Source organism: Conger conger, chromosome 5, assembly GCF_963514075.1.
Source record: "Conger conger chromosome 5, fConCon1.1, whole genome shotgun sequence".
Taxonomy (NCBI): Eukaryota; Metazoa; Chordata; class Actinopteri; order Anguilliformes; family Congridae; genus Conger; species Conger conger.
Genome location: NC_083764.1, coordinates 59847665 through 59875035, shown reverse-complemented (window position 1 = coordinate 59875035; position 27371 = coordinate 59847665). Strand labels below are relative to the sequence as shown.

The following is a 27371-nucleotide window of genomic DNA, read 5'->3' as shown; positions in this document are numbered from 1 at the left end:
GTTCTCTGAGAGTCCGAGGAAGGCATTTGGAGAAGCTCAGGAGGCAAACCACAGGAGCCTGGTCTACCAGCAGGGGTTGCTGGTGTGCAATAAGTTGCCAACATCTTGGCTGACCGAAGCCCTCTCTCTCCTGGGCGACACTAGCGTCGACTGTGGATCGCCCCATGGGCTCTGGCACAGTTTGGGGTCGAAACCAGATGGTGGGCCTCATCCATGCACTTGAACAGTGCCTTCACACTGTCAAATGGCAAAACTGTTAATCGGGTGAGCCACCTTACCTTACTTTGCCTTGTGTTGACATGGTTGTCAAGCGCTTGTGTCATTGAATCAATAATTCTCCAGTATTTCCCGGCAGAATTCTCATCCAAATCCGTCCATAAAAATTTGCCCTCGTACATACTGGAACTATCACGCAACCTCCATCTCTTGATGGCAGAGGTCAATGTTTCTATTTGCGTCATAACCCGCCGGCAGAATAATGAGAACTAACATCTGTCGTTTGTTAAAAAAGGCTAAAGGTTTGAAAGGGATGCATTGGCTGCCTCTAAAAATAAGCGGGGAGTGAAAAGACAGAAGACCACGGGATAGCGGGGCTCTCAGTGAGCGGTGCAGATGGCAGATATGCACGAGTCCCTCTCAGCTAACCCATTTCATCCAAGGTGTCATCGTTCTCCCTCTAACTGGAGAAGAAAGCCAGGGCGGCTTGTAGCGTAGTGGCTAAGGTACATGACTGGGAGCCACAACGTCAGTGGTTCGAATCCCGGTCGAGCCACAATAAATGATCCGCACAGCCGTTGGGCCCTTGAGCAAGGCCCTTAACCCCACATTGCTCCCTGGGCGCTGCACTGTGGCTGCCCACTGCTCCCAAGTAACTAGGATGGGTCAAATGCAGAGGACGAATTAACCCACAGGGTTCAATAAAGTATGTCTTTAAATCTCTCTTTATTCTTTACAATACTATCGTAGCATGTTCTTCGGATAGATGGTCAACACAAGTGCGATACTTATTGTATCTTATTTTTGCTGGTGTTCCGGGCTCCTTGACCCTACCATAGCTGCATTATGGTCCAGCACATGTGAACCAGGAATTGTGCTCTCTGGTCTGAGAATATCCAGCAAGTGCACCTTTCTTCTCCTGTCCTCTCCTCCTTTTCCCTCCGCCTTTCTTCCCTTCTGCACACTATGTGCACTCCTAACCTGTCTGGATGGTACATCATGTTTTTTTTTTTTGTTTTTTGTTTTTTTAACGAGAACAGCCTCAGACCTGCATGCTAATGGAGACCTGGAATGAAAATGCAGGCGTATTAACTGTGGCCAGGACAGGCCTGACTCAGGCACAGTATTCAGCGTCTGCTATAGTGATCGTGTGGAAGAGACGAAGACTCCTCGGGGAGGTGAACCAGATTAAGGATCTCTGAAACTCAGCAGCCATTGGCTAACGCAACGCCACTTCATCACGCTTAGAACGTAAATGTATTTATTTATTTATTTATTTTCGTCTGCTCCAGATAGATTTAAATTCTTGGAATTGGTTGAATTTCTCCGCTTTGTAGACATATAAATAAGGGGGGGGGGGGGGGGGGGGAATGTTCAAATATTTATTCTCAAGAGCTGAACTGAAATGAAATGGACTATGAGATTCTCTGGATTATTCTCATTGCTGCTAAATCCAATGCCTAAGGTACAGGTTGGAGACAGAAGCTAATTAAACCCACCTGGGTCTAAAGGGGTGACTTTACTGAAGTCTCAGCCCTGAGAAGTCATTGATAGAGCTCATTATGGCTTACAAATGTTTGTGTTGTCTGGTGAAGGTCATGACCCCTATTACTACTTCAATTGAGAATACTTTCAAAATGAGTCATTAAGCTGTCGTCCTTCCTCTAAACTCTACTAGGTACTGACGGTGTACTACTAAAGTTGGCACATGTTATACAGAACTGAAAACGGTGTGACTCATCAGGTTATATAAATGTTTGTACTGTTCAGGATCATGTCAATGTCTTTCAATCTGTATGGCAGAACTGATTACAATCATGTTATGAAATATTATTTCAGAGCCAAATAATAAATAGTTGGCTGGTCACGTTGCTGGTGTGCCGAGTGTTGGCACGTAAAGGTCAGCCATGCTGGAAGGATAGATATCAAACGCAGGCTTTGTTGAAAGCCGGTCTGTTTTTTGTTGTTTTGCTGATCGCGAGATGAAAGCTGCCTTAATACCCTTGGTAGTTCACCTGCTCGAGATCCTCCTCCAGACTTAATCTGGACCTGTTTATCAAATGACTTGAGAGCTTAAATGTTGGCTGTCGTTCCAGTAAGACCACATCATGCAAACGTTGTGTGTAAATTATAGCAAATGAATTTAAATATTATCATCTATATAAACATACAGAGCATCGGGATAAGTACGGTAGCCTGTGAGGGAACTAATGTTTTCAGTATTATCATGAAGCCCGACTTCACAGGTCTCTCTTAAAATAAGACTTTTGGAATCAAATTACTGAATTACGATACATTTAAGCTGGAACTTGTAAATCTGTCAGCCTTGTAACACCTGCAATAATAACTGCATAAACAAACACATCTGTGGATCCATATGAATGTTTTTGTTTTTTTGTTTTTTTGTTTTTTCCCCATCATGGTGAGGCAACCATCTAACCAACTGCCACAAACTTGAATACCACACCAACAGTTCTCCTCTTGCATGAATAGCTATATTGTTTGTGTTATCTGTCCTCCAAACTACAACCAGCTGTTCTGGGAGCATTTGCATTGTGTGTACTTTTATTTTACCTTCTGCTCTGTTTCTTCACCTTTTCAGTAGTGCCCTGGGCTGTGGTGGTAGTTTCAGTAGTTCAGTAGTTTAACAACAAATCTGCCCTTTTCAAGAAGCTTGGTGATCAACTGGTATCACGCTTCAACCAATCAGGTGAAGTGCGTGTTTAGTACCGTTAGAGAATCAGGCTGAACATCTGGTAAAGTTTATGCCGAGTAACTGGCTTTGTGGCTTTCTTGGGTTTGTTTCAGTGTGGTACTTTGGAGCCCTCGCTGTCTTACCTTCAAAGTGTTGCCTTCCAATGGAGTCTGCATGCCTGGAGGGTCAGCTGCTTTTGGGCTAGTATAGGAGGTAGGCAGCTGTGCTGGTTTCCTGCAAAAATATTATTATTTTCTTCTTCAAAAATGCCTCTCCAAAACATTTGACTATTTATTTGTTCCACTGGGTTATTCTGAATTCAACAGAGAAATAATAATAATGTAATCTTCTGAGCATGAACAATTTGTTGGTATCTGAGAGTATTTTCATATGTGACACACAAAAATATCCTTGGTATGAACACAGATCAGCATGTGACCATGAGAGGGTAAAATGGTCACATTTCCTTGGTAGTTTGAACAAAACCACCGGGGAAACAATGTACAATATCCAAACAGTGGTCAGGATAAAGAATATAGATAATTATTCATCCAGAAAGGAACATTACATTATTGTTGTCCTCCACCGGTTGTTGTCATAGTTTCCAAAAATAGGTAATCCCTTTAAAAGCTTCTGAAGTATAAAACTTGAAGAGTAATTGGCTTGCCTTGAGGAAAAAGTGGAGAAAATGACATAATGGGTGACCACCGTGATAAACGGCCATCTTTCACCAGTACTGCAGGCTCCACTTCAGACTCATTCAACCAAGGAGATAAGCTCATTGGTTCCATGCCATGTAACCTAGGCAACAGAGCCAAGCAATTCAAACCAACTTTTGGACTTGTTTCACTCTGCCATTGTCCTATCTCCTGTCCTGAGTGTACCCCCTTAGCAAGTAAACACAATGCCACTGAAAGTATGAGATACCCATTTTTAATACAAAGTGAGATTATGTCAAGTGCTCAGATTTCACGTTTTACGCAATGTCCCGTGAGATCATTTCCATAGCACGGTAGATATTGTCATGGAACAGTGCTGTTTTTAAATGATACCATTTGGTTCTGATTTGAGTTGGAGCCATCTGCCATCATTTAAACTGATGGATAAGGACTCAGAAGGCAAAGAACACTGCATATCGCTACCTTCCCAATCCATGCTTCTTTGGTGTTAAGCGAATTGGTGAACTGTGATAAAAATGTTGAATGAAAAAAAACATGCAGTTTGTCACTTTTAAATCTTCTTCCCCAACTATAAGCCTTTCTGCAGGCAGTTCCTCAGCTAGATTTGGAATCTGTCTCCGACTGGTGGAAGGCAAGTTGTGCTATTAAATAAGTCCTGCTTCCCTCCTCCACAGTGACTGCACTCCAGCATGCACAGTTCTATTGATCACAGTGGGACTTCCGGTTTTCATTCCTCTGCTGAATGCATACCAGTGGTTCCAACAGTAAAGAAAAACTGTTCATTCCCTGTCAGCATATGGACATGTTAACCCACAGTCAGACTAGAGGCTAGAGTTTCTGGTAGTGCCACAGTATACTGTGCCTTGTAGTAAATATCCTTTTTGTAGATATGCATTCCCCACCTCAATCTCAGTCTCAATCGTTTCTATACAGCCTTACAAAGAGCTAGAGGAAACTACCCTGTAAACTGGTCATCATTGTAATTGAGATACTTGCACATGGAAGGCAATTGAGATTAGGACCAGAATTTAGAGGCTAAATGTCTATATTTACAATGATATATTGTATCACTAAGTAAGGGATAACTTGACCTACACAGACAAACACAACAGAGCTATAGCTGTACATTAAATTATAATTTATCTAGTACACCTTATGCATTATGAGTATACGGTCATTTTGAGCCGGAGTTGATGTAATAGCAATGATCTACCCATATTGTGATTTCGAACATTATTTCATGATGTACTGAGTTATAGAAGATAGTACAATAACCTGTCATATATGACAAAAGGTGTATTACCAATAAGGATGCATTTTGACTTCGTTCAGCATAAAGAACTTATAAAATTTTATGTGGCAACTCACTGAAGTTATTTTAAAAAATATCTTACAAATTCATTGCAGATTTATCTTGTCCGTAGTAGAATAGGCGATCCCACATCATAGTTACAGTTGAGCCAAGGACAGGGCCTCACAGTATGCTACATAATACTTTAAGAGAAAACATATTTCTTTTAGCATTTCTGTGGTGAGGTAACATTCACAAAGTAACATTTGTGTCCTAATCATCCCCAGAGCCGGATCGTGTGTGCGTTAGCAGTGTGGAGCTGAACAGACCATTTCATGCCCAATGGCACTGCGGCCCGCTGGGGAGGAATCCCGGAGGAACAGCCTGTTTCCTTCACTCCCTGCAGTGAGAGAAGGCCCACAGAACGCCAGGGTATGAGGCTGTGGCGCAAGGCAGAAACATCAGCTTCCAATTTTGTGGTTCAGAAACAGGCCCTGCAGAGACGAAGTGTGGGCAATTTTGATCGAGACAGGATTTTACGGGCCTCAGGCTATTGATCGGCACCCAACAATTTTAGTCCCTCCCTAAAATGTAATGGGAAGGTGTATGTTTGGAAGCCGTTGTGTTCCTTTGGGACCTCTCTGCTGAGCTCTTGGGCTCCTCAGTACCTCTACCGGTGGTGACCGGAAGTCGTGAACGGCTGCATCTGGAGGTTGAAGACCCAAAGGACTGTCCAAACTGCTAGGGGGTCTCGCTTGCTTTCATCCGCTGCCTCTTCATCTCAGGCTTTGGCCCTACTTAGCGCCTTCAGAGTTGTTGCTAGTGTAACAAGCCAGTAAATCCAATCATGTATACACCAGAATTTGGGACTTTTTGGAACAAAACCCGTATGCCCCTGCAACGTCTCTGGGTGGACAATAGAGCGTTTCATGAGATCCTCTGGACCCCCAGAGAGGACCCACGAAGTGAAATGCATCAAAACATTACCCAGAGCAAAGCTGAAAGTCCTGTTTTATTTCATGCATGCCCCATGCGGAGTGGACAGACTTCAAAACATATTAACTCAAAACAAGAGATTAAGCATTCTGAATGGGATACAATGGAACATTCTTCCTTGTTTACCCTTGTAATATTGGCATAAAATAAACACGGATTTGATTTCATCTGCAGAACACGGAAAGAAAGGATAGCCATTAGACTGAATTTGTCTAAATCAATTAATTTACTATAGCCAAGATCATCACGTTGTTTGTCTGAATCAGAACCATGGTGTAGCTCAAGCAAAGGTCTGCGTGGATTACTGTCCATAATGTCAGCTCTCTCCAAGCCACATGGCATTAATCAAACCAAGCTGGATGACTATGTCCATGTACCCAATCAAAATTTCCCTTTGTCATGGAAGCAGTGAGTAACTGGAGAAACTGGAGACGCAAGGATAACCAGGTTCTACAGCTGTTGGTGTCCCAGAAACATCTAAAACTTGCCGCACCAAGCAAAACATTTAACTTATCCCGAGCAACTTATTGCCAGTAAGGATGCTCACTACTTCAGCTCTGCTAGAGCTAGAGATTCATGCTTAAAAGCTGATGGAAACCTCACATTTATATTTTACTTTGGAGAACATTGGTCCACCAATCTCTTGGTCACTAAAGGTTGTTGGACCTAAAAAAAAACATGACCTGATTACACAGAGCCCATGGTCCAATGGGAGCTCTATTTTGTCCCACAGATTCACATATTGAACTCCAGATGCAAGTCAAACAGCAAAGACGGGATTAACCCAAAGCAAGAACGTGACTTTATGCAAGGTAGGCCTGGCAGAGGTGGCCTGGCTTTTATAACAAGGATGCAAAGCCTTGCCAAAAAACAAGCAGACCTGACCTACTTAAGGCAAATACCTTGAGGCAAGTATCTGTGCCAAATTGAGATGGCCCCTTAGAGAGATTTCACATGCTTTTGATCAGAAAAAGAAAACCCAGCTACACTTTCTCATCGGCAATATTCCATAGGAATAGAATTGTCTGTTACAGTGACTGTATTTTCCTACAAGTCAACTGCAAAGGATACTATTATTTTAGTCAACAGCACTCACTTCCGCTGAATGATACATTTATGACTGAACAAATGACGACAAGTTTGTGATTCAATTTAAAAATGGACTGATGAAACAAGTCTGTCTAATGCTTAAGTCCTGTTTTTATCTGATCATAGTCATATAATAGCAATAACATTATGTATTGCACAGTGTAAGCAGGATTTAATGTACATAGTATTAACTTCATTGTTATCATCACTTGGCACTGCAAATTAATAAGCCAATGCTCAGCCAATGCTTTGTCAGGTTTTTACAAATGAGTAGTTTTTGTAATGCTGGATATACACCGTGTGACTTAGAAGTTCTTAGGTCATAGATCCCCTCATACCGGACTATTTAGCCTACCAGTATTGTAGGTTGGCTTAGAACTCACACTGTCAATGGCCAATGGCAAGTTCCAATAACCCTACCATTAGCAGTTTGGAGGTTTCAGAGAAGGCCATCAGCTTCATTTGCACCTTATTTTGTACAGAAAAACAGAAGACAGAAAAAGTCATTTCACTTCTGAATGGTAATAGGCTTTTGTTATTATGTCAAACTCTTTTTGCATGGTTGATACTCCGTACCAGTCATGCATAATGTGGAATGTCAATTCTCTGCAAACATAACTTGAGCTAAGTACAAAATATATATAGCTATTGTCATTTGACTTTTAGAAGCCAGGGGCCTGAATAGCGTATGCATGAAACCACAGCTGGCATTTTGTGTCCTATGTATCATTGTCATATTAAAAAAGGAGCCCTTTCACCCATCTTGTCATATTGGTATTTTTCATACCTGTCTACCCAGCTGCCCTGTAATTTTAATGCTCCAATAGATAACCAGTTGGACACTAACTAGCACACTGACCAACTGCGCCGAAACCAGCTGGGTGGATAGATCGCAAACTAGGTTCAGGAGGGCTGAACCTTCGGTGTTGAGAAGGTTGTGCTTATTTGGGATGGACTGACATCACTGCTCCTCCTCCCCCTGTCTCCAAGGGGCCCCTCAGCCTCTGACTTCATGGGGTCGGTTTATTTGCCCGCAAGACAAGGTGCTTACAGCGTGACCAGCGGAGATGGAGCAGCTGTGGACGTCTAGGACGGAGAGGGCCAGCGCACACGTCTCATCCCTCTCCAGATCTCGAGCGTTATCTCATGGCTGTGTGAGGGGGAGACGTCACTCGCGGTCACAACCCATCGCTGGAGCCGACCGCCCTGAGCTCTGTCCCAAGAACAAATACGGTCATGTCCGAAGTGACACGGTACGTGTGTGGGGTTAGTTAAAAAAAGGCAATGTTAGCGGGACTGAGGATACAAACTAGACCGCTTGAACAAGTCAAATAAGTCCAGAAGACTGTTATGAAAGATAAGACTTTATTATGTGTATAAAAGGCATGCATATTTACAGCAGATCCTCTTTACAACAGCCTACTACACTGGAAAATAAAACAAAATTTTACAAAAAAAAAGGTGCTCAAATGGACACTGACTGAATAGTAACCAAAATGATTTAGCTAGATGTTTGTATTTATTTATACTGTCAACTGTTGGGACTCATTACGATTTATAATTCCTGTGGGAGAATATTCCAGTACATTACGCCATTAGTGGGAAGGAACAAGTGAAAATAACGCATCTGGACTAGAGGAGCCTTTTTTATTGAGATACTCACTAATCTGTGAAAGACTGCATGCTGTTTTGTGTGATTGAACACCCCAGTTTTCACTGCTAGTGTGCCAAAGGCACAAAATAACCCACCCCCACCCCTCCCCTCCCAAAAAAAAAAAGAAAAATGAGGTAGATGCACATTAAAGAAGCAAGAGTTGCAAATAAAATTTACAATCTTAGTTTGAGAGGGGGTTAATTTATAGGGTATAAGCTTTCCCCTCCTCAGACACAGCTGGCAGTTTTAACTCTCTGTGTACACACCGTGCAGGGGCCTCTTGCTTGGGAAACCAGCATTTTCACAGCTCCTGACTCTCCGTCTTTGCCCTTCCTGGGAGTTCACTATTTACTCAGGGGGGGGAAGCGTGGCAGGTATTTCAACATACCGTTACTGGAGCTGATCAACGGCATCGCAAAACCGCAGGCTTCCTCCTCGAGGAGAATCGGACCTGAACTAATCTTACTTCTGTGAACTCTTCTTTAAAAGTCCCATTTCGGAATTCATTGAAACTAGAGGATGAGGGATTGCCTCACACTGCCATGGAGGCAGAAATAAATGGGCAGTTTTTCTAAAGTGCAAAATCAGTCCTATGTTTTTTCTTTTTAAAGCTTATAACACTTTGATATACAAACTAACCCACAGAATAGCAGGAATTCCCAGCCATACGAAGTCCACAGAAAGTTAAGTGAACAGTTACTGTAATGTGAAGATGAATGGTAACAGCAATTTAGTCAACAGGACTAGCTGCTAGCTAGGTAGCTAGTCGAACATTTTTCTGGTGGCAAATATGATAGCATTCATTACAAACATCGCAACAGGTAGTTGGTCTTGTACAATAAACAGGAGTTGGGCCTTTTAAAAGCACTAGTAGGCAACAAAGAATTGTGCAAAACAAATACAAGGGAAAATGAAATGGCACAGCTGGAATTTTAAATTCTGCCAAAAGTATCACAATAGACAAAAATATTAGATTCTAGATTGTAACACATTCCTGAAATAATTGAACTGGAAAGGTTAAAAATAATTTGGTCTGCTGTATGGTAACCTCAAATGTTTACATTTCAAAATGTTTTGGTTTTATGTTCATCTATACACAAAATACTTGATAATATTCAATGCAAGCTTTTAACATATGTAGATACATCTATACAAACATGTATGCAAACATATACTTCTTACAAAAAGAATATATGTATAATTCACAGTACTTGACAAAAATATAGTTGGCTCTATTTATGTGAACACCAATACACAAATACAACTTTATACATGCCTTCCCACAATATATACCTGTATTACTAAAATACTCTTTGAAGATATTTTTTTACATGTTTCACAATCATTTAAAAGCTTTTGGATAAAAATACATTCTTTGATTAAATTCTGCAGAATGAAATACACATTTGTTACACATTTAGTTTCATGATCTGGTACAAATAGAGATATAGGCTATACATAGTTTTACTCTTCCATACATATATACAGTACAGTACACATTGTGTGATTAACACAACTATACCAATTATTTTCCCTTATTCCCCCTAAAAATATATTTTGTTTCCCTTTGAATTCTGAGATTAAATCGGTGACTTTGTACTTCCTGGAATACAGTCAGTTAAAAGATAAATGCAAATACTGATTATCCATCATAAAACAGCTATTTTATTCTGGAAGATACCATATTGGGAATATGGGCAGAAGTGAACGTGGCCAGAAAACACATTGTTATTCATGAATACAGAAGTTAGGGGGTTGTGGCAGTCAGTGGCAGACCCTAAAAGTGAGATTATTTTGTGCTAATAATATATATTTTTTCCCATGTTTTAGACATAATGCCCAATCCTTTGATATTATGCATGGGAATGTTTCCCATTTTTGCTGTCCACAAAATGAGTCCACAATATTCCAAGTGTAACATATATCTCAAAAACCTAAATAGTGGCTGATTACCACTTAAATTTTCAAATACTTTGTACATAACTACAACCCCCAGATAAGACTTTAATAATTATACTTTTCATAACATTTCTGAGTATTTACAATATGTACAAAAACAAAATAAATCATGAACAAGCTTTTCCAAATATCCTATTTAGGTTACATCACCATCCAATTAGTTGACTGGTTGGCATCCACATACTGTAAAGACTTAGAGGCTTCTACCCATGTTAGGTAAATGTAAGGACGTATCCTTGTTATGTGGTGTTTCAAGCAGCATCTGGATAAAGAAAACTGTAGTAGTTCCGTTGCACATTCTTGTAAGGAAAGGGCACTGACAGCTGTCAGACATGGGCCATCAGGTGATTTTGCTTCGCTTGCTGAAACCCCCCCCCCCCCCACCAAAAAAAAAAAAAAAAAGACGAAACGGAACCTCGATCGTTTCCATCGTGGAAATCGAACCCGGCCAGAAACCCCTCTGGTCCCGGGAGAGTCAGCATTAGCGGGGCGGCCCGCGTGGCCCGTGGGGGCCGGACTAGGCGGTGCTGCTGCTGGAGCAGGGCGTGCTCTGGGTGCTGCCGATGCTGTGCGCCGCGCTGCTGTTTTCTGACGCCGGCGGACACTTCTCCACCTGCTGACGCCCTGCCGCCTCACCTGCTTCAGAGAGAGAGAGAGAGAGAGAGACGACTGATTACCGACCACAAGCAGGCCCACGGTCCACTCTGCATTAGGGGTGCCCCTGGGCCCATGCTTGGCCCCCCTTGAGTACCTCAACTAAAGCCTAGCACAAGGGAAACTCAGAAACATTCATTTTGGCAGATGAAGAAAATGATACATGATTTTTTTTTATGCTTTGCAAGTACTCTAAATGACTATTGTAAACTGTTTATTTTGGACATTTTGCTTGAAAGATTAATCACAAGCAGGAATGGTTGCTTGGATTCATTGTTTATTATCCTATATCTTGGTACAGATACCAGTGCATTTCCTGAGTAAACTTACTTAATTCCTTTTTATTGAATTACTCTTCCAGCAGAGAAACGTGATTACAGTCTGATATTCTGGAACATTTCCCTGCGGGGGGAGTGAGTTCTTCATCAATTCGGTTTTAAGTGAAGGTGACAACCTCTGGCCGACGGAAGGGCCTCACCACAGGCCATGGGCGGACAATAATAAACACTGTGACCATTGGGTCACCTCTTTAAGCAGAGTGGTTTCAGCCTGCGGACCATGTCCTTAGGCAACATCCCCTCCAGTGGAGAGAGAACAACACTAACGGAAAGATCTAGGGCTTCTCTACCCGATTCTCTCCCCCACCGTCCTCCATATCAAGTTTCCACAACTTAAGCAAATACAGCAGAGTAAACATTGGGCAGGCCGGCCTCCTGGCCAGGCCCCGCCCGTTTATCACACACCACTTCCAATGTCGCATTCCTGTTTGCTCTGGGGTGCACGGCGCAATGAGACCATTTTGAGAAATAAAAAAAAGTTTTAAAAAAAAGTGTATTTGTTTGGAATGATGGGTTGACATGGGGAAATCGTGTTACTTGTTTGTTTTATGTACTTGGTGTGGCGTATTTCTGCTATAAAAACTCTCTCCAGCCGTAGGTGGTTTTAAGAGCAGCCTCCCTTCCTGCACAGTCGTCTGAGGGCAGTGGAGGATTCTGCCCATATGCGATGCAGCCCTTTATGATCGGCAATCTTAAAGGGCTGTATGACTTCCCCCCCCCCCCTTCCCTTTCCTATTGGTTTGGGTTAGCGGGTCTGCTGCCACCGATTCCCTCTCTCTGGCCCCTCTGCTCAGCCCTGCCAAAGCAAGGCTGCCAAGAGCTCCAGCTAAAAACAGAAAACCTCCTCACTGCCCAGCTCTATCCAGCACACACTGTTGCTTTTTAGGTAGACATGAAGACAGCCTCCTCTGCCTGGGCTACCGCCATTTTTGGTTACTGTCCCCCTTCTGACCACAATCACCAGTACGCGTGCCAGTACGCTAGGGTGGCAGGGTGGAGTGCCAGGTACATGCCTGGTAGCATTTTGTATCCTAGGTGGAAAATTGCTCTTGTTCCCTTGAGCAAGACATGTTGAGGTGCCAAACAAATAAATGATAATTACTATGCTAAAATGACCTCATTCTTAGTGGTTAGTTACTGATCGTGAGGAAATGTTCTGTTTTTGGGTTTACGTTATTCACATTTGGGAGTAGTTATCGGTAGTTACTGTAGTGAAAATGAACATAACACAGTCGAGCGCCATTGACCGAAGACCACTTTCTTATACTCAGTCTCCAAGGGGTGACATTCGGTTGACCTGCCTCACTCAGCACTTAGTTGTTTGTAGAAGCCCTTCCCTTCAATCCTCTGTGGGTGAAATCCAACTAAACCCCTGTTGTGACTTACAGAAATACCCATGTCATGTTCTGCATTTATAGAGACATGCTGTTTTAAACATGTCATAAAATATAAACCCCCTGTTCTCATTCATTTCCAGTACCCAAACCCACCAATACGGCATCCTGATGTTAGACATACATACTTGTCTGAGGGTTGTGCTTTATATTAGGTAAATTGGCTGGCTCAAAGTCATCTGAGAATTCTACGAGGCTGCTTAAAACGGAAAAAAATGACCAACTGCAATTCTGCTAGTTCTCAACCACACCGCTCATAAAGACAGAATAACAATTGAGATTATTGTATTGCCACTCATTGGGAAAGTTACCAGATGTAACCCCCTTTTCCAATGATGAGGCTGTGACACGTTTGCACACGGTTCACTACATTACTTGAAATACCTATTGCAGTTTTCTACACTTTCTAATTCCCATGGCAATTTAAATAAGAAATCACCCCGTGGTTTGTCAGCTGCCAGAATCGTTTACTTTACTGTTATTTTTTATTCCTCCTACGTGACCACTGGCAGACCATTCTACTGAAATGGAGGGTGAACACGGGTTGGAAAAAACACAATCTCAGTTTTGAAGTAAGACTGCCACACATGTTACAGAATCTAAAGGGCTGTATCTTTTTAAAAAGGCTGTCTATAGCTAATTCACTGAAGGAAGAATCTTTCTGCCTCTATTAGGAAACACAAAAACAAGCTTTTTACAGAGAACTGCAACCTACATGACATGCTCAGAAAGACATGAATAAGACATGAATAAGAATAACTAAACTAAATGCACCTCCAAACACATATAATACCAACAACACATAACCTAAATGTACATCCAACAACATATTTAAAAAACATTCATCAGGATTCTGACACTTAACTGGAGAGGTCACATTTCACATAATGCCTCTGAAAATTAAAGCCATCAGTTTTATGCTTTGATGTTAAGGTTTGAATCTTTGAAGCACATCTTCACATGGTGATACACCTTAATTTCCTCCACTAAGGGGTTGGAGGAGTTAGGATAAACCCATGTATGAGGTCTGGCTGCATGTGCCAGGATGCACTCACTTTATAGTGGGTCTACTTGCTTTGTTGTGTCTCAAGAGATGGTGGGGGCTATTTTGAAAAGCATCTTTTTATATCTTGTAAATCTTTTTGGGTGGTGTTCCAGATCTTTATTAATTTTTTTATTTTTATTTTTTTGAGCATCTTTAAAATAAAGGCTACTCCTAGAATACTAAATGCAAAATGTCAATTTTGGGACATTGTGGTATCACAAAGGCCATCACTTTCCCACTGCATTAAGAGTCTGGGTGCGGCTTAGAACATGGAGGGAGGAGAAAACTAGTTTCAATCTCCTCTATGGCCTCTGGCAACTATCCTTTCCTCCTCCCCTCACAAATCTCATTCCCAACCATAGGATCGAATACCGGAAACAATTGTACCTGCTCTCTGATTTATGATGTAGAAAAATTGGTCACACTTTACAATAAGGCTCATGAATTGGCTTTAACTAATGGAGTTGTTAATCATGAATTAATCATGTACAAATACATAAATTAAGCATGAACTTAACTTTAGTTAATGTGTTTGTTCACCATTAACTAATGTATTCCTCACATGACTATTTATACATTAGCAAACCATAGTATAAACGTATAGTTAACCATTAACAAATAATTGGACTGTAAGAAGTTGAATATTTGGTATCATAATAAATAATGGAATATGTCCATAACTCCCTCTTCAAGCAAGATTCCTTGAAGGCCCACTGTTCTTAAACTTGGATTGGGCAGCATTTTTATTTTAAATATCCTTGGCCAACAATATAATCAAATTACATGCTAATGTTTCTGCACCTGTCTTGATGACTGTGCCTTTCTAGGAAACCACATGAATGAGAGAAAAGAGCTTCCAGCATAAACAGTAGGCTGAGATATACTTGATATCACTGGATAGTCTCAGAGAGCAGCATTAATCTAGGCCACATTGCAAGGCAAAGTATTCAGCCATTTTAACTAGACTGATATTATCAATGACCCATGGACAATTTGAAGTGATCTGGAACTCCCAGTGCTGGTTTCTGGGAAGAAGCAACACATGTGTTGGTGACCAGTTCAGCTATTCCGTAGGGTGGACAAAATAAAGACCAAGGGCAGGTATTGCACTCTCATCCAGCCCCAAAGATGGTGGTTTCGTCCACCAAACTCTTCACCAATCTCTTCACACTTACTCATAGATTAGTTATGAGATTGAAGCCTGGATTCAGTCAACACTGGAAACGCATAAAAAATGCATTTGTTGCCCAAGGTTAAGGACAAGCATTGATTGAATCCAGGTCCCTCTGTAAGGAAGTCCCTTTGTAAGGAAAGTGTTGGCATCCAGTAGATGGATTGTGCTTCTTCCTGTGTAGGCAGGGAGGGGCCTCCGATGGCCCTGGAAACAGCACAATCCACAGGGGAGAGAGCACTGTGTCGGACGTAAAGGGGGATTCCAGGCTCTGGCCATTGTCCGGACAATACCACTGAACATTCCCTCATCCCAAATTGTTTCCCCCAGCAAAAAGGGACAAACAGGATATACTAAAATAGCACATTTAACTGTAAACAAATTATTATTTTAGCTTTTTTAATCTTTGCCACAAATGTTCTACGTCAACGTGGGTTTTTTTAGGAAAGAACTACTTTTCGCGGATACAGTCGGCCGACTATTTGGAGACGAGCCGACACAACTATAAAGGGAAAAAACTGTGAATTTGTCCCCAGTACTAGGCGATGAAATGAACGCGGACATTCTTACCTGTGTGCGAGTATATGAACCACAACGCCCCCGTTAAGAGAGCTCCGATCGCAAAGGCCGCAAATGCGATCCCAACCACAGTGGGCGTGTCCAGGACATACACTATGCCTGCAAACAAAGGACAAAGCGCAACTTTACCACACAATTTATTATTCAAATAAGCAGCTCTTATTTCAATTGTAACCAAATTCCATTATCCAAATTCAACTCTCAGTGGCTTTGGATAAAAGCGTCAGCTGAATAACAAATTATTTATGATATTTTATTCTGTATTATCTCTGATCTTTTCTGTGCATTCTGTGTGCTGACCAGCCAGTGCTAGCAAAAACGATACTGGCCACTGATATAAAGCTTAACACAAAAAAAGTGGACTTACTTGGTTCCTTTTCTCCAGGAGGCTGGGGGACAAACGTCCTGCTGGTTGGAGCTGAAACAAAGAGACTTTCAGTTAATTACAGACAGCACGTAATGCCACGCATTGGTTTTCACATGGAGATACAACAGGGAAGCCACGTCCATTCTTTTTAGGGTCCATCTGACATCCGTGCGGAGGCCCGACGGGCGGCTTAATGGCTTCAGATGGGGAGGCGATGAAAGGCTGTCATGTCTGAGTGACGTCCCAGACAGCCTTCCCTGAGCCTGGCATGGGCTCGAATGGGGCGGCCTGTAGCGTAGTGGTTAAGGTAAATGACTGGGACCCGCAAGGTCGGTGGTTCTAATCCCGGTTTAGCCACAATAAGATCTGCACAGCCGTTGGGCCCTTGGGCAAGGCCCTTAACCCTGCATTGCTCCAGGGGAGGATTGTCTCCTGCTTAGTCTAATCAACTGTACGTTGCTCTGGGTAAGAGCGTCTGCCAAATGCCAATAATGTAATGTAATGTAATGTAATGGGTGGCAATACAGCGTAACGCTTAGGTTCTGGGCTTTTAACCCCGAAGGTTGTGGGATACTGCTGTTGTACCCTCGAGAAAGGTGCTTAACCCGAACCTTTAGCTGTGTAAACGACTGCATAAAAATGTAATTTGCACGTGCCTCTGGATAAAATGAATTGTAAATGGAATCTGCATTTTTAGCATTCTTTCTCTACGGCATATGCTCTATGTGATATACCGTAGCGTACTGGAGTTCTCAGTGAAAAAATAAATAAATACCAAACTCTTGAATCTTGAACTGCATCTAAAGCAAAGCAAAGTTCTGTTTCTTCCAGCAGTGCGGTCTCCCTTAAGAAGTGAATGCACTGAATTTATGTTAGCACAAAGGCCTGTTTGTCACCAGGAGCTCGAGAGCGAGACTCCTAGCATAAAGGCCCTTCTTTCACAATGGCAGCTATTCTTGGAAGCACCACCTTGGGATGTTCATTCCTGGTCCTGAACGATGACAGACCCTCACACGGGGAGAGGGCTGGAACATGGCCTCCCTCTTATCTCCTCTGCCTGTTGTGCGGGGACCAGTCCTGGGCCACGAAAACCACAGGCTACAAGTGGTTTTCCCAGGCCAGAGGGAAGATATTGCATTTGACTCTGAGCCAACCGAATTATCAAGGATGGGAAAACTTCTTACAAAGAACAAAAGATGTGAGACCAAACCAAAACTTAGAAACTGAGAAACTCCCCCCCCCCCCCCCCCCCCCACCACCACCAAAAAAACAAAAACATATCGAACAGCTTTGCAAGCTACAAATGTGCTGGCAAGACTGAACTGAGGGAGTTGTCGTGAAAACTTGTTTAGCCTTTATTTTGATAATGTGGTTCATATGTCAGTTGGCCCTATTCCTTTGGAGCACTGTATTTTAATTTGACCTTAAACCTTTAGTTAGAATGCTGCACTTCCTACCATTATCTATCAAGAAACCCCTTGATAGATAATGGTGAAATCAGTCAGAATTTGTCCTTAGCTTTGACAGTTGAATGCATATCTTAACTTATCTTCACAAACAATGTTTGGCATGTTTGACAAAAACTAAAATGAACTCAAGTGTGACGACAAGCGTAAAGCATTTACTTCAAAGTCAGAGTTAAGGACAGATGATAAATATAGGCCGAGATACTTGTGGGAGAGAAAGAACCCACCCTTGTGAAGTTGACTGTGAAGCAACTGGCCTCTCCATGGGCCACTGCTCTGTTCTACCCTACTTAGGCTTCTCTCAACAGTATTTAAAAAAATTTAACCCAGCCCCAACAACAATAGTTGCATTCATCTATTTTTTGTTTTTTTTAATCACTGATTTTGCAATTCTTTATGCTTAACACCTGCCCCAGTCTGGTCCATTAAAAATCAATGTTCTGATTTGCGCCAGGCTGAACAGTAAAAACAGGAAAATGTGTTCGATACACGCATGTCAAGGGGAGAATACACAACAAGGTATGAAGTATGGCTGAGTCGACACAGCTTGTTAGCCAGGCGTGTGAGTTGTGAAAAAGCGCTTTCTCCATATTTTCACATTTTCCAAGCAAGCTCCAGTGTCCAGAGCGATTTCTCGGAATCTTACTATCATACACGCACTTTCACTAACTGGAAGAGGTGGGGGAAACAAATGAGTCAGGTATGACTTCCTTTCAGCTTAAACATAAATGCCAAAAAGGCAATTTACAGACACTGGGCTGATAAAACTCCGCCGGGACCAGGGGTCGGAAATTCAGTTGAACAGCTGTCTTTGAGTTGGAGGTCAAGCCGTACTTCTGAGGCCTGTCCACTGAGAGACATCGAGGACGTGAAGAGTGGCCTGTTTTTTTGGCCACCATGACACAACAGATGCCTTTGTAAAATAAACATATAATGAGCGCAAAGCCTTTTTTCCCGCCTTTTATGATGTGTCTGGATTTGCTTACTTTTAATATGGGAAAACCAACCCATAGAGCTGGCAGTGGCACGGGCCAGCTCCCTATCCGCAGCAGTAAACCAGGTTGTAAAATGAAGTCACGCAGAAATCGGTGTGTCATTTTTAAATGAACAGCAACTACAGGGACAGTTTGCATACATTTCAACCTTCACTTTCTTTCCTTAATTTCCGTATATAATCTTAAATGCTGTGCTTCACCACAGTAATTCTTCACCACAAGCGCTGAGGCCATGAATGCTGTTCCAACTAATTCTTTGCACACCTTGGGCACAATCCTTTGCGCATATAGTTGCCTGCAAAATCTGTGTTTTTTATTAAAGATGAAAAACAAGAGGCCCATCATAAGCTGGCCATCGCAGACAGTTTATCTGCACCAACGGGATGAAACTTAAAAAGCCACGGCAAGAATGCTAGTGGTTAACTTCCAATTACGCTCTCATTATATTGCCCAATCTCCGGTTAGATCATAATTGGTAAAACGTGATTGTCGTTCATGCCTCCTGTGGTCCGATGCCATATGTGACCTAGCCAATACACAATGCAGCCATTAAGCCTTCCTGCACTGGCATGCACAGTTAAGTGGAAACAACTGCAGCCTCAGCTACACACTGCACACTGCACACTACACACTGCACACTCACACTGCACACTGCACACTGCACACTACACACTCAAACTTGGTAGGCTCTTACTTTGCGGCTCTGGCTGTTGTTGCTCAGGTGTCCCCACCAGCCGTTTGGTTGAGGTCTTGATGAATGGCATCATGGACATAATCTTGTCCGGGCTGAAAGAGAGGCAGGCCTGGTCTGGCTGTATACACTGCAAAGACACACACACATTTGGATGAACAACATTGTTGGTACTGACCCCAAAACAGAATAAGATTTGTCATACTTCACAACATTTCATAGATTGTTAAGATAAATATAACATTTTCAGTGGTTGTCCTATTTGCTGCAATACTGAACCTCTTTGCAAAGATTTTGTAGAACTTTTTTGTTTTGACTGTTTCGAGGCATACCATGGGCTATAAGACGAAGAATGCAAGATCGACAAACATGTTTTAAATAATCACGCTTCCATTTTGTTTGGTGAACAATTCTGTATTCAGTTTAAGCATTTGTAGGGCATTTAAAAATACTATACATTTCTATGTATTAGAAAGGATCCAGGACACGGTTAAAAGATTTCCCTTGGTCCACCCCAGAACTAAACCTTAAAGTTCGTTCAAACTGAAGCTCATTGTAAAATGTTTGGTTTGTGAAAGGGCCAACACGCGCAATGACTTTATCAGACAAGAGAGAAGAAAAACAATGGCAGCAGTGGGGTACTGTTTTGCTCTAACTTAGGAAACCTTAAGAGATGGATGCTTCCTGTTCACTGCCAGTGTGGCACAAAGCAGGCACGTGGGGGGCAGGAGGCCTGGCCAGCAGGCTGCTGGCGTGAGCGCACCAGGGAGCGGGACCCAGGGAGCGGGACCCAGTGAGAGCGTTCCAGTGAGCGGGACCCAGGGAGCGGGACCAGGGAATGGGACCCGGGGAGCGGGACCCAGTGAGCGCTCCAGGGAGCGGGACCCAGTGAGCGGGACCCAGGGAGCGGGACCGAGGGAGCGGGACCCAGTGAGCGCTACAGTGAGCGGGACCCAGTGAGAGGGACCCAGTGAGCAGGACCCAGGGACCAGGACCCAGGGAGCGGGACCCAGGGAGCGGGACCCAGGGAGCGGGACCCAGTGAGCAGGACCCAGGGAGCGGGACCCAGTGAGCGCTACAGTGAGCGGACTCCAGTGAGCGCACCAGTGAGCGGGACCCAGTGAGAGGGACCCAGTGAGCAGGACCCAGTGAGCGCTCCAGTGAGAGGGACCCAGGGAGCGGGACCCAGGGAGCGGGACCCAGTGAGCGCTACAGTGAGCGGACTCCAGTGAGCGGGACCAGTGAGCGGGACCCAGTGAGAGGGACCCAGGGAGCGGGACCAGTGAGCGGGACCCAGTGAGAGGGACCCAGGGAGCGGGACCAGGGAATGGGACCCGGGGAGCGGGACCCAGTGAGCGCTCCAGGGAGCGGGACCCAGTGAGTGGGACCCAGGGAGCGGGACCCAGGGAGCGCACCAGGGAGCGGGACCCAGTGAGCGCTACAGTGAGCGGGACCCAGTGAGAGGGACCCAGTGAGCAGGACCCAGGGACAAGGACCCAGGGAGCGGGACCCAGGGAGCGGGACCCAGTGAGCAGGACCCAGTGAGCGGGACCCAGGGAGAGGGACCCAGGGAGCGGGACCCAGTGAGCAGGACCCAGGGAGCGGGACCCAGTGAGCGCACCAGGGAGCGGGACCCAGGGAGCGGGACCCAGTGAGCAGGACCCAGTGAGCGCTCCAGTGAGAGGGACCCAGGGAGCGGGACCCAGGGAGCGGGACCCAGTGAGCAGGACCCAGTGAGCGCTCCAGTGAGAGGGACCCAGGGAGCGGGACCCAGGGAGCGGGACCCAGTGAGCGCTACAGTGAGCGGACTCCAGTGAGCGCACCAGTGAGCGGGACCCAGTGAGAGGGACCCAGGGAGCGGGACCAGGGAATGGGACCCGGGGAGCGGGACCCAGTGAGCGGGACCCAGTGAGCGGGACCCAGTGAGCAGGACCCAGTGAGCGCTCCAGTGAGAGGGACCCAGGGAGCAGGACCCAGGGAGCAGGACCCAGTGAGCGGGACCGAGTGAGCGCACCAGGGAGCGGGACCCAGGGAGCGGGACCCAGTGAGCGGGACCCAGTGAGCGGGACCGAGTGAGCGCACCAGTGAGCGGGACCCAGTGAGCGCTACAGTGAGCGGGACCCAGTGAGAGGGACCCAGTGAGCAGGACCCAGTGAGCGGGACCCAGTGAGCGGGACCGAGTGAGCGCACCAGTGAGCGGGACCCAGTGAGCGCTACAGTGAGCGGGACCCAGTGAGAGGGACCCAGTGAGCAGGACCCAGTGAGCAGGACCCAGTGAGCGGGACCCAGTGAGCGCTCCAGTGAGCGGACTCCAGTGAGCGCTCCAGTGAGCAGGACCCAGGGACCAGGACCCAGGGAGAGGGACCCAGGGAGCGGGACCCAGTGAGCAGGACCCAGGGAGCGGGACCCAGTGAGCGGGACCCAGTGAGCAGGACCCAGTGAGAGGGACCCAGTGAGCGCTCCAGTGAGCGGGACCCAGTGAGCGGGACCCTGTGAGCCGACACTCACCTCCGGCAGTCCGTATCTGTTCAGGGGACTCCTGGCACACGGCGACATCTCGCAGTGCAGGTAGAGCAGGGACGTGTTTAACTTCGACCTGAAGGTGAAACGGGACCTCTTCCTGCCAGCGTCACCGTGGGGGACCGGTAGGTCCGTCTCTTGGGGGTAGTACTCCACCGAGTCGTCCTGGGGGCACACGTTCTCGATGAGGGTGTAGTCGGAGGGCGCGTTGGCGTCGGGACTGTTCGAGACGAAGCACGTTCGGATCATGAATCCGAGTTCCACGTCAGTATTGTTTGTAGTGACCTGAAAAAAATGAAACAAACATTTTATTTACTGGCCTGTCAAAATTAAAACACTGGTGTGGCTTCTGGAAATAAACAAGCACATAGCCTGTGCAGGCCCACGACACTCCCTCTAGAGGCCATCTGATGAAGTGCAGGCTCCGTGAGTGAGTGAACGACTAAGTCAGTGAGTGGCCTGAATTTGCTTTCTGGAAAAATAATTTGGAAAACATAATATCACTTTCACACCAACATTCAGTGGAGCTTTTCCATAGGAAGTGCAAGAATGGACTATGGATTAAGGACTAGAGAAATCTTTATATTTCACTTTGGAAAGATGTGGCGTAACCTTCAATGGAGATCATGTGCTATTCCCCCCGTGTGGGCTATCCTCCCTGTGATGGCACTTTGTCAGCTGTTCTCCCTCCTCTATCTCCTACACTCTCTGTTTTCTGTCTAAATAATAAAGTTAAACATCTGAACAGAGATCACACTAACCCACTATCCATTAAAAAAGAGCAATTACATTGTCTGGATAGTTTTTTAAACGTATTTCAATATAAAAAGTACTTCCCAACATACTGAAAACAATACTTTCTATAATTAATTTCTCTGAGCTACTGTACTGTATGTCATCATGGATAAAATATATGGCCATCTGGCAAGAAAATAAACCCCTTCATGTAATGCAATGAGCAAATACAAGATAACCACTTTATTTAGCAAAAGACCACCATCAAAGCCATCACAGATCCACTAATCACAATTTCAATGTGTAAAACTTCAACCACTTTCGAAGGATCTTTCTTTCCGCAAATCACAAGACAGTTCCCTGCACATGTTCCGTTCATTTTTCTGGAAACCACAAGCGACGCACGTTAGCAGAATGAAGACATGCGCTCATCTGGCTAAAGAGCCTCCGTGACATCACGCCTCTGTCTCCTCTGACGTTCCCACAGCAGAAATGAATCCTGCAGAGACGCACCTTCCACGGCACATGAAAGGCGGTTATCTCCTGTAAATCTGGGGTGCTGTTTCAGCACACAGCGGGACGCTGGCAACATTTGAGTACGCTGAGAACAGTATCAGGGTGAGCAGGCGGGAGGAGAGGCTGCTGCACATACGCTCCTCGCTTTGTGACCTCGCTACCTTAGCGTCTGCGACGTTAGCGCTCCCGTCGTCCGCGGAACCGGTTATCCATCACAAGCTCGGAGACCTCCCGCGGGACTTTTTCCATTCACTTCCCAATATATTTTCAACAGCCTCAAAAGAATTTGCCGCCACATTCTAGAACTTCGCCCCCTTTCCCCGGGCCCTCGACGTTCCCCGCGGACGACATTCCGTGGAAGAGAGGGCTAAGGAGAGGCCGCTGGGATGTTAGCTTTAGAGTCCTGCAGTCAGAACCAGACCAAACAGTCCGTGACCCTGAGCCCGTCACACTAAGAGATGAAAGCCTGCCATGGAGATGCCAACCTGAGTAAATGTTTTTCTGGACGATGTGACCTGCCCCTTTACTGCTTGAAAAGACATGTTGATGATCAGAGGCAGACACACACGCACACACACACACACACACACACACACACACACACACACACATACAGACACACACATGTACAGTGCACACAAACCTTACCTTACTTTCCTACCACCGAGCATCCAGTCTGTTGATAAAACTGACTATATCAAAGGAAACCACTTTCAGTACAATAATGAAATGGTGTGCTAATGAAATTAATGTCTGAAGGTCACTTTACCATGCCACAAATGTTTCCCAAGAAGTAGACATGGATTATTATAATGCACTCAGGGTTTTACCTCCACAAAGAAGGACTTGTTTTCGGAGACTTGGAGGAAGCCCTGGGATGCAGGATGGAGGAAGAGGTGTGAGTGATACAGCTCCATGTTGAACAGTATGTTGTTATGCCAGGGTATCTTCATGTTGTGTTGAAGCCCAGGGAAGGATTTTGGGGGATCCTGCAGCTTCCTGTATGAGCAGTTAAACTGGAGGGGACAGCAGGCTATTAATACACTGCAGACACGTGCGTGCGTGTGCGTGTGTGCGCGTATGAGCGCGTGTGTGTGCGTGTGTGTGCGTGTGTGTGCATGCGTGTGTGTGTGCGTGCGCGTGCGTGTGTGCGTGCGTGTGTATGCATTTGCTTTCAACAGCCCGTATCACAAGTGTTGTAATCCCATAACACAATATCAATGAAATACATATTCAGACAATAATAATGCAAATTTCCATCAGGTCTGAAGATCACCTGAAAACCCACTGCGCACTACGGTTACAGCTGCATTTTCACCTCAAATCAACTGTACACATTCTGAATAACAAATTCCCCAGAGTGTGGCATTTATATTCGTAATTACACGTCTGCTACAGAGAGAGAGAAATCAGTTAAGAGGATTTATTCACATAAATGAGCTAAACTGAGTGTAAACAGAGGTGGGTGGGAGGGAGGGAGACGGACAACCGGAGAGAAAACGAGAGAGAGAGCTGCTTTTGGACAGAATTGTGAATGGAAAGAATGGCAGTTTTCCCAGCGTCAGGTGGAGTGAAGCAGAGGAGGCAGACGTTATGGAGCGCCCTGGAAAGACGAGCCCGCAGCCAGAGAGAGGAGCCAGAGGATCCTCTCTTCCAGCATCTGGACACAATCCCTTCACTCCAGCCCCACGGACGAGAGTGAGTGAATATACCAGAGATTTCAATATAAATACTGCACCTCTGGTTTATAGTGGGTAGTAACACTTCTACACAAATCCATGGAAAGCTACGTTTAAACATTACGTGCTGGAGTCACACGATTGTTTCATTTCGATGCCGCGGAGAATGTACAGTATGTCCATGACGCCGTGTGTTTAAGTTTTCGAAGTTAACAGTCGTGCACCAAAAGTGCATATTGAGCTCCTCTCAAGTAAAGCGAGGCAGGCGAAGGCTTCCTACCGGGATGTGAGCGGGCCTTGGTTCCGTGAGTCCAAGGAATGCGTCCCTCAGCATTCCCTCCGCGTCGACAGGGAAGCCGTGGTCTCCCGACTCCATGTTCTCGTCATCCCCTGGCCAGCCGCTCCCATCGCCAGGATCCAGTCGGTTAATCACAACCTGCCGACCACAGGAAAGGTTACCTGGGCTGAGAATTAAGTCCGTTTTAATTAAGCTGGCCTCCAGCCTGCTTTTCCACAGCAAACACTTCCGATTTCTCAAATGTCCCAGAAAGATTCATGGATATTCACACCTCATTTGAAACAAGAGCGACGTGAACCTGTATGTGAATGTCCTGCTCACAGTCTGAGACTTCGGCCAATATACTCAGAGACAGGCCACATTGAATATAGGAAAATATACAGTAGGGCCAGTTTCACTGACACACCTTCTAGTCCAAGACTAAATTTAATTTTGAATTGAGATTCAAATTGAATTCAATTTTATTTTTCACAAGACTGTTGCAAACACAGAAACAGTAGGACAGAAACCAGACCTGTGACCGGACCAGTGGTGAGAAAAAAAGCATGAAAAAACAGAAACCTCAGGTGAAACACTCAGCTGTGTGTGCCCATCCTCCGCTGGCCAGCAAGGTGTAATGGTACAATGGGTATAACAGAAATGCAGTAAGAAATTATACAGTAGGAATTCAAATGGGTTGAACAGTTAAGGTAATAAACTAGTTGGGAAAAGTAGGACGTCCAAATGAGGGGAGATATAGTGAGCAGTTTAGAGAGGCAGGGAGGTGCATCTGTAGCTCCAGGATGTGTGCACGTCAAGAACCAGGGGAGGAACAGGGCTGCAGATGGTCCACACCATCAGGACTCAGGACTCAGGACTCAACAGAACTTTCCAGTCCTGCTGGACGCTTGCTCACCGAGTTCATGTAGGTGGCCATGGGGCTGGATGGGAACTTGAGCACGGCGGTCATGCAGCCGGTCAGTGGGGTCTCCAGGATATAGTGAGTGGCGTTCAACCTGGCCTGACAGGAAGGATCCTTGAGCGTGAGCTCAGCTCCTTCATAGCCGGCCACCTGCAGAAGGAAGGGGTGGAGGACATCATATAGACACTCTACACGGACAGCCATAATTTAATACGCTGAACCTATTATCTGAGAATTCAACCTGGATATAGGCCTGGATTTTACAGCTTGATTAAATTATGCATATGAGAACAGAAACCATGGACCGGTTTGACAAATATAGGCCATGAATAGTGGTAGGAACCATTTCCAGATGTTGTGTTAAGAGTAGGCAAACGTGCCTATGGTGTTCTATGTGAATGTTCTCCAGCATAAGGATTTTCCCTATGTAGTCTATTCCACATGGTGACATTTTCAGGTTAATTGGGGTATAAAAGCCCTCAGATGCACTGAGAGTGTTCTTATTGGATGGCCCACAACTAGCAAATAGGTTGACTGAATTGAATCATTCAGAACTTGGGCTGGGAAAATGTCTACAGAGAGACACCGACACTGGTTCCTTCCTTGAAAATAGCAGTGATTCGTTTCCGGTCCTTAAAGCTGCTACTGGACATTGTAAATGAGTTGACCGTGGCCTGAGGGCCCATCACTGACCTGGAGACTCTCCTTGTCCAAGCTCACCACCATCCTGTTGTGCTCACACCTCACGCTCAGGCCAATGTCCAGGCTGCCCAGCTGCTCCTCCGGCTCCTCCGGGGGCAGGGGCAGGTAGGGGAAGGGAAAGGGAAGCGAACGGCCGGCAGAGGTCCCAGGGCCGGGGTAGGGGTTAAACGGGATGGTCAGATCTGGAGGGAAAAACCTTGGTGTTCCCTCCAACGTATCTAGAAAAAGAAAAAAAAGCTAACATTAAACCTTTCTTTCTTCCTGGAAGCTAATTGTACTTCAAATGGTATATACCACGATAGCTCAGCATTAAGGGTGGGCAAACATTATATGAGTTGTTGCGGGCTCCCACTTTTTTTTTTCCAGAATGTAAGAAATCATAAGAAAACCGTTAGGTCTTAATGTCACTACTTTCTAGGTAGGAGATACCGTTCTGATACGACTGGTTTATGAGTCAATTTTTAACGAATTAATTTCTTGACATGACAAAAAAATTGGGCACTGTCGACTTGAATTCATCAGGTGTCAGATATTGACCAATCAGGAGGTGGTTCCATGTACAGATCTGATCAGGTCGGGGGCCCATGAGGTATATGTTATCATCCGAACGTAACATACGTCTGTCCGAAACAATACAGAACAATATACAATGTATATTGTATATAGGGCGGCCTGTAGCGCAGTGGTTATGGTACATGACTGAGACACACAAGGTCGGTGGTTCAATCCCCGGTGTAGCC

The 27371-nt window shown here is 45.0% G+C and overlaps 1 protein-coding gene across 3 annotated transcripts in view; it reads right to left on the bottom strand.

The window, feature by feature from the left end:
* Nucleotides 1-11001: 11001 nt before the first annotated feature.
* LOC133128683 (transforming growth factor beta receptor type 3-like) overlaps nucleotides 11002-27371 on the bottom strand; it is an 83592-nt gene continuing 67222 nt past the window's right edge. For 2 of the 3 annotated variants that reach the window (XM_061242401.1, XM_061242400.1), the window contains exons 9-17: nucleotides 26623-26849; nucleotides 25924-26079; nucleotides 25011-25166; nucleotides 23882-24067; nucleotides 21789-22085; nucleotides 19284-19410; nucleotides 16129-16179; nucleotides 15753-15860; nucleotides 11002-11219 (exon numbers count right to left, since the gene is read on the bottom strand). In XM_061242401.1, the coding sequence (XP_061098385.1) occupies nucleotides 11098-11219; nucleotides 15753-15860; nucleotides 16129-16179; nucleotides 19284-19410; nucleotides 21789-22085; nucleotides 23882-24067; nucleotides 25011-25166; nucleotides 25924-26079; nucleotides 26623-26849 (1430 nt within the window). In that variant the 3' untranslated portion in view covers nucleotides 11002-11097. The remainder of the gene's footprint in view (nucleotides 11220-15752; nucleotides 15861-16128; nucleotides 16180-19283; nucleotides 19411-21788; nucleotides 22086-23881; nucleotides 24068-25010; nucleotides 25167-25923; nucleotides 26080-26622; nucleotides 26850-27371) is intronic. The other variant, XM_061242402.1, reaches the window with a different exon arrangement.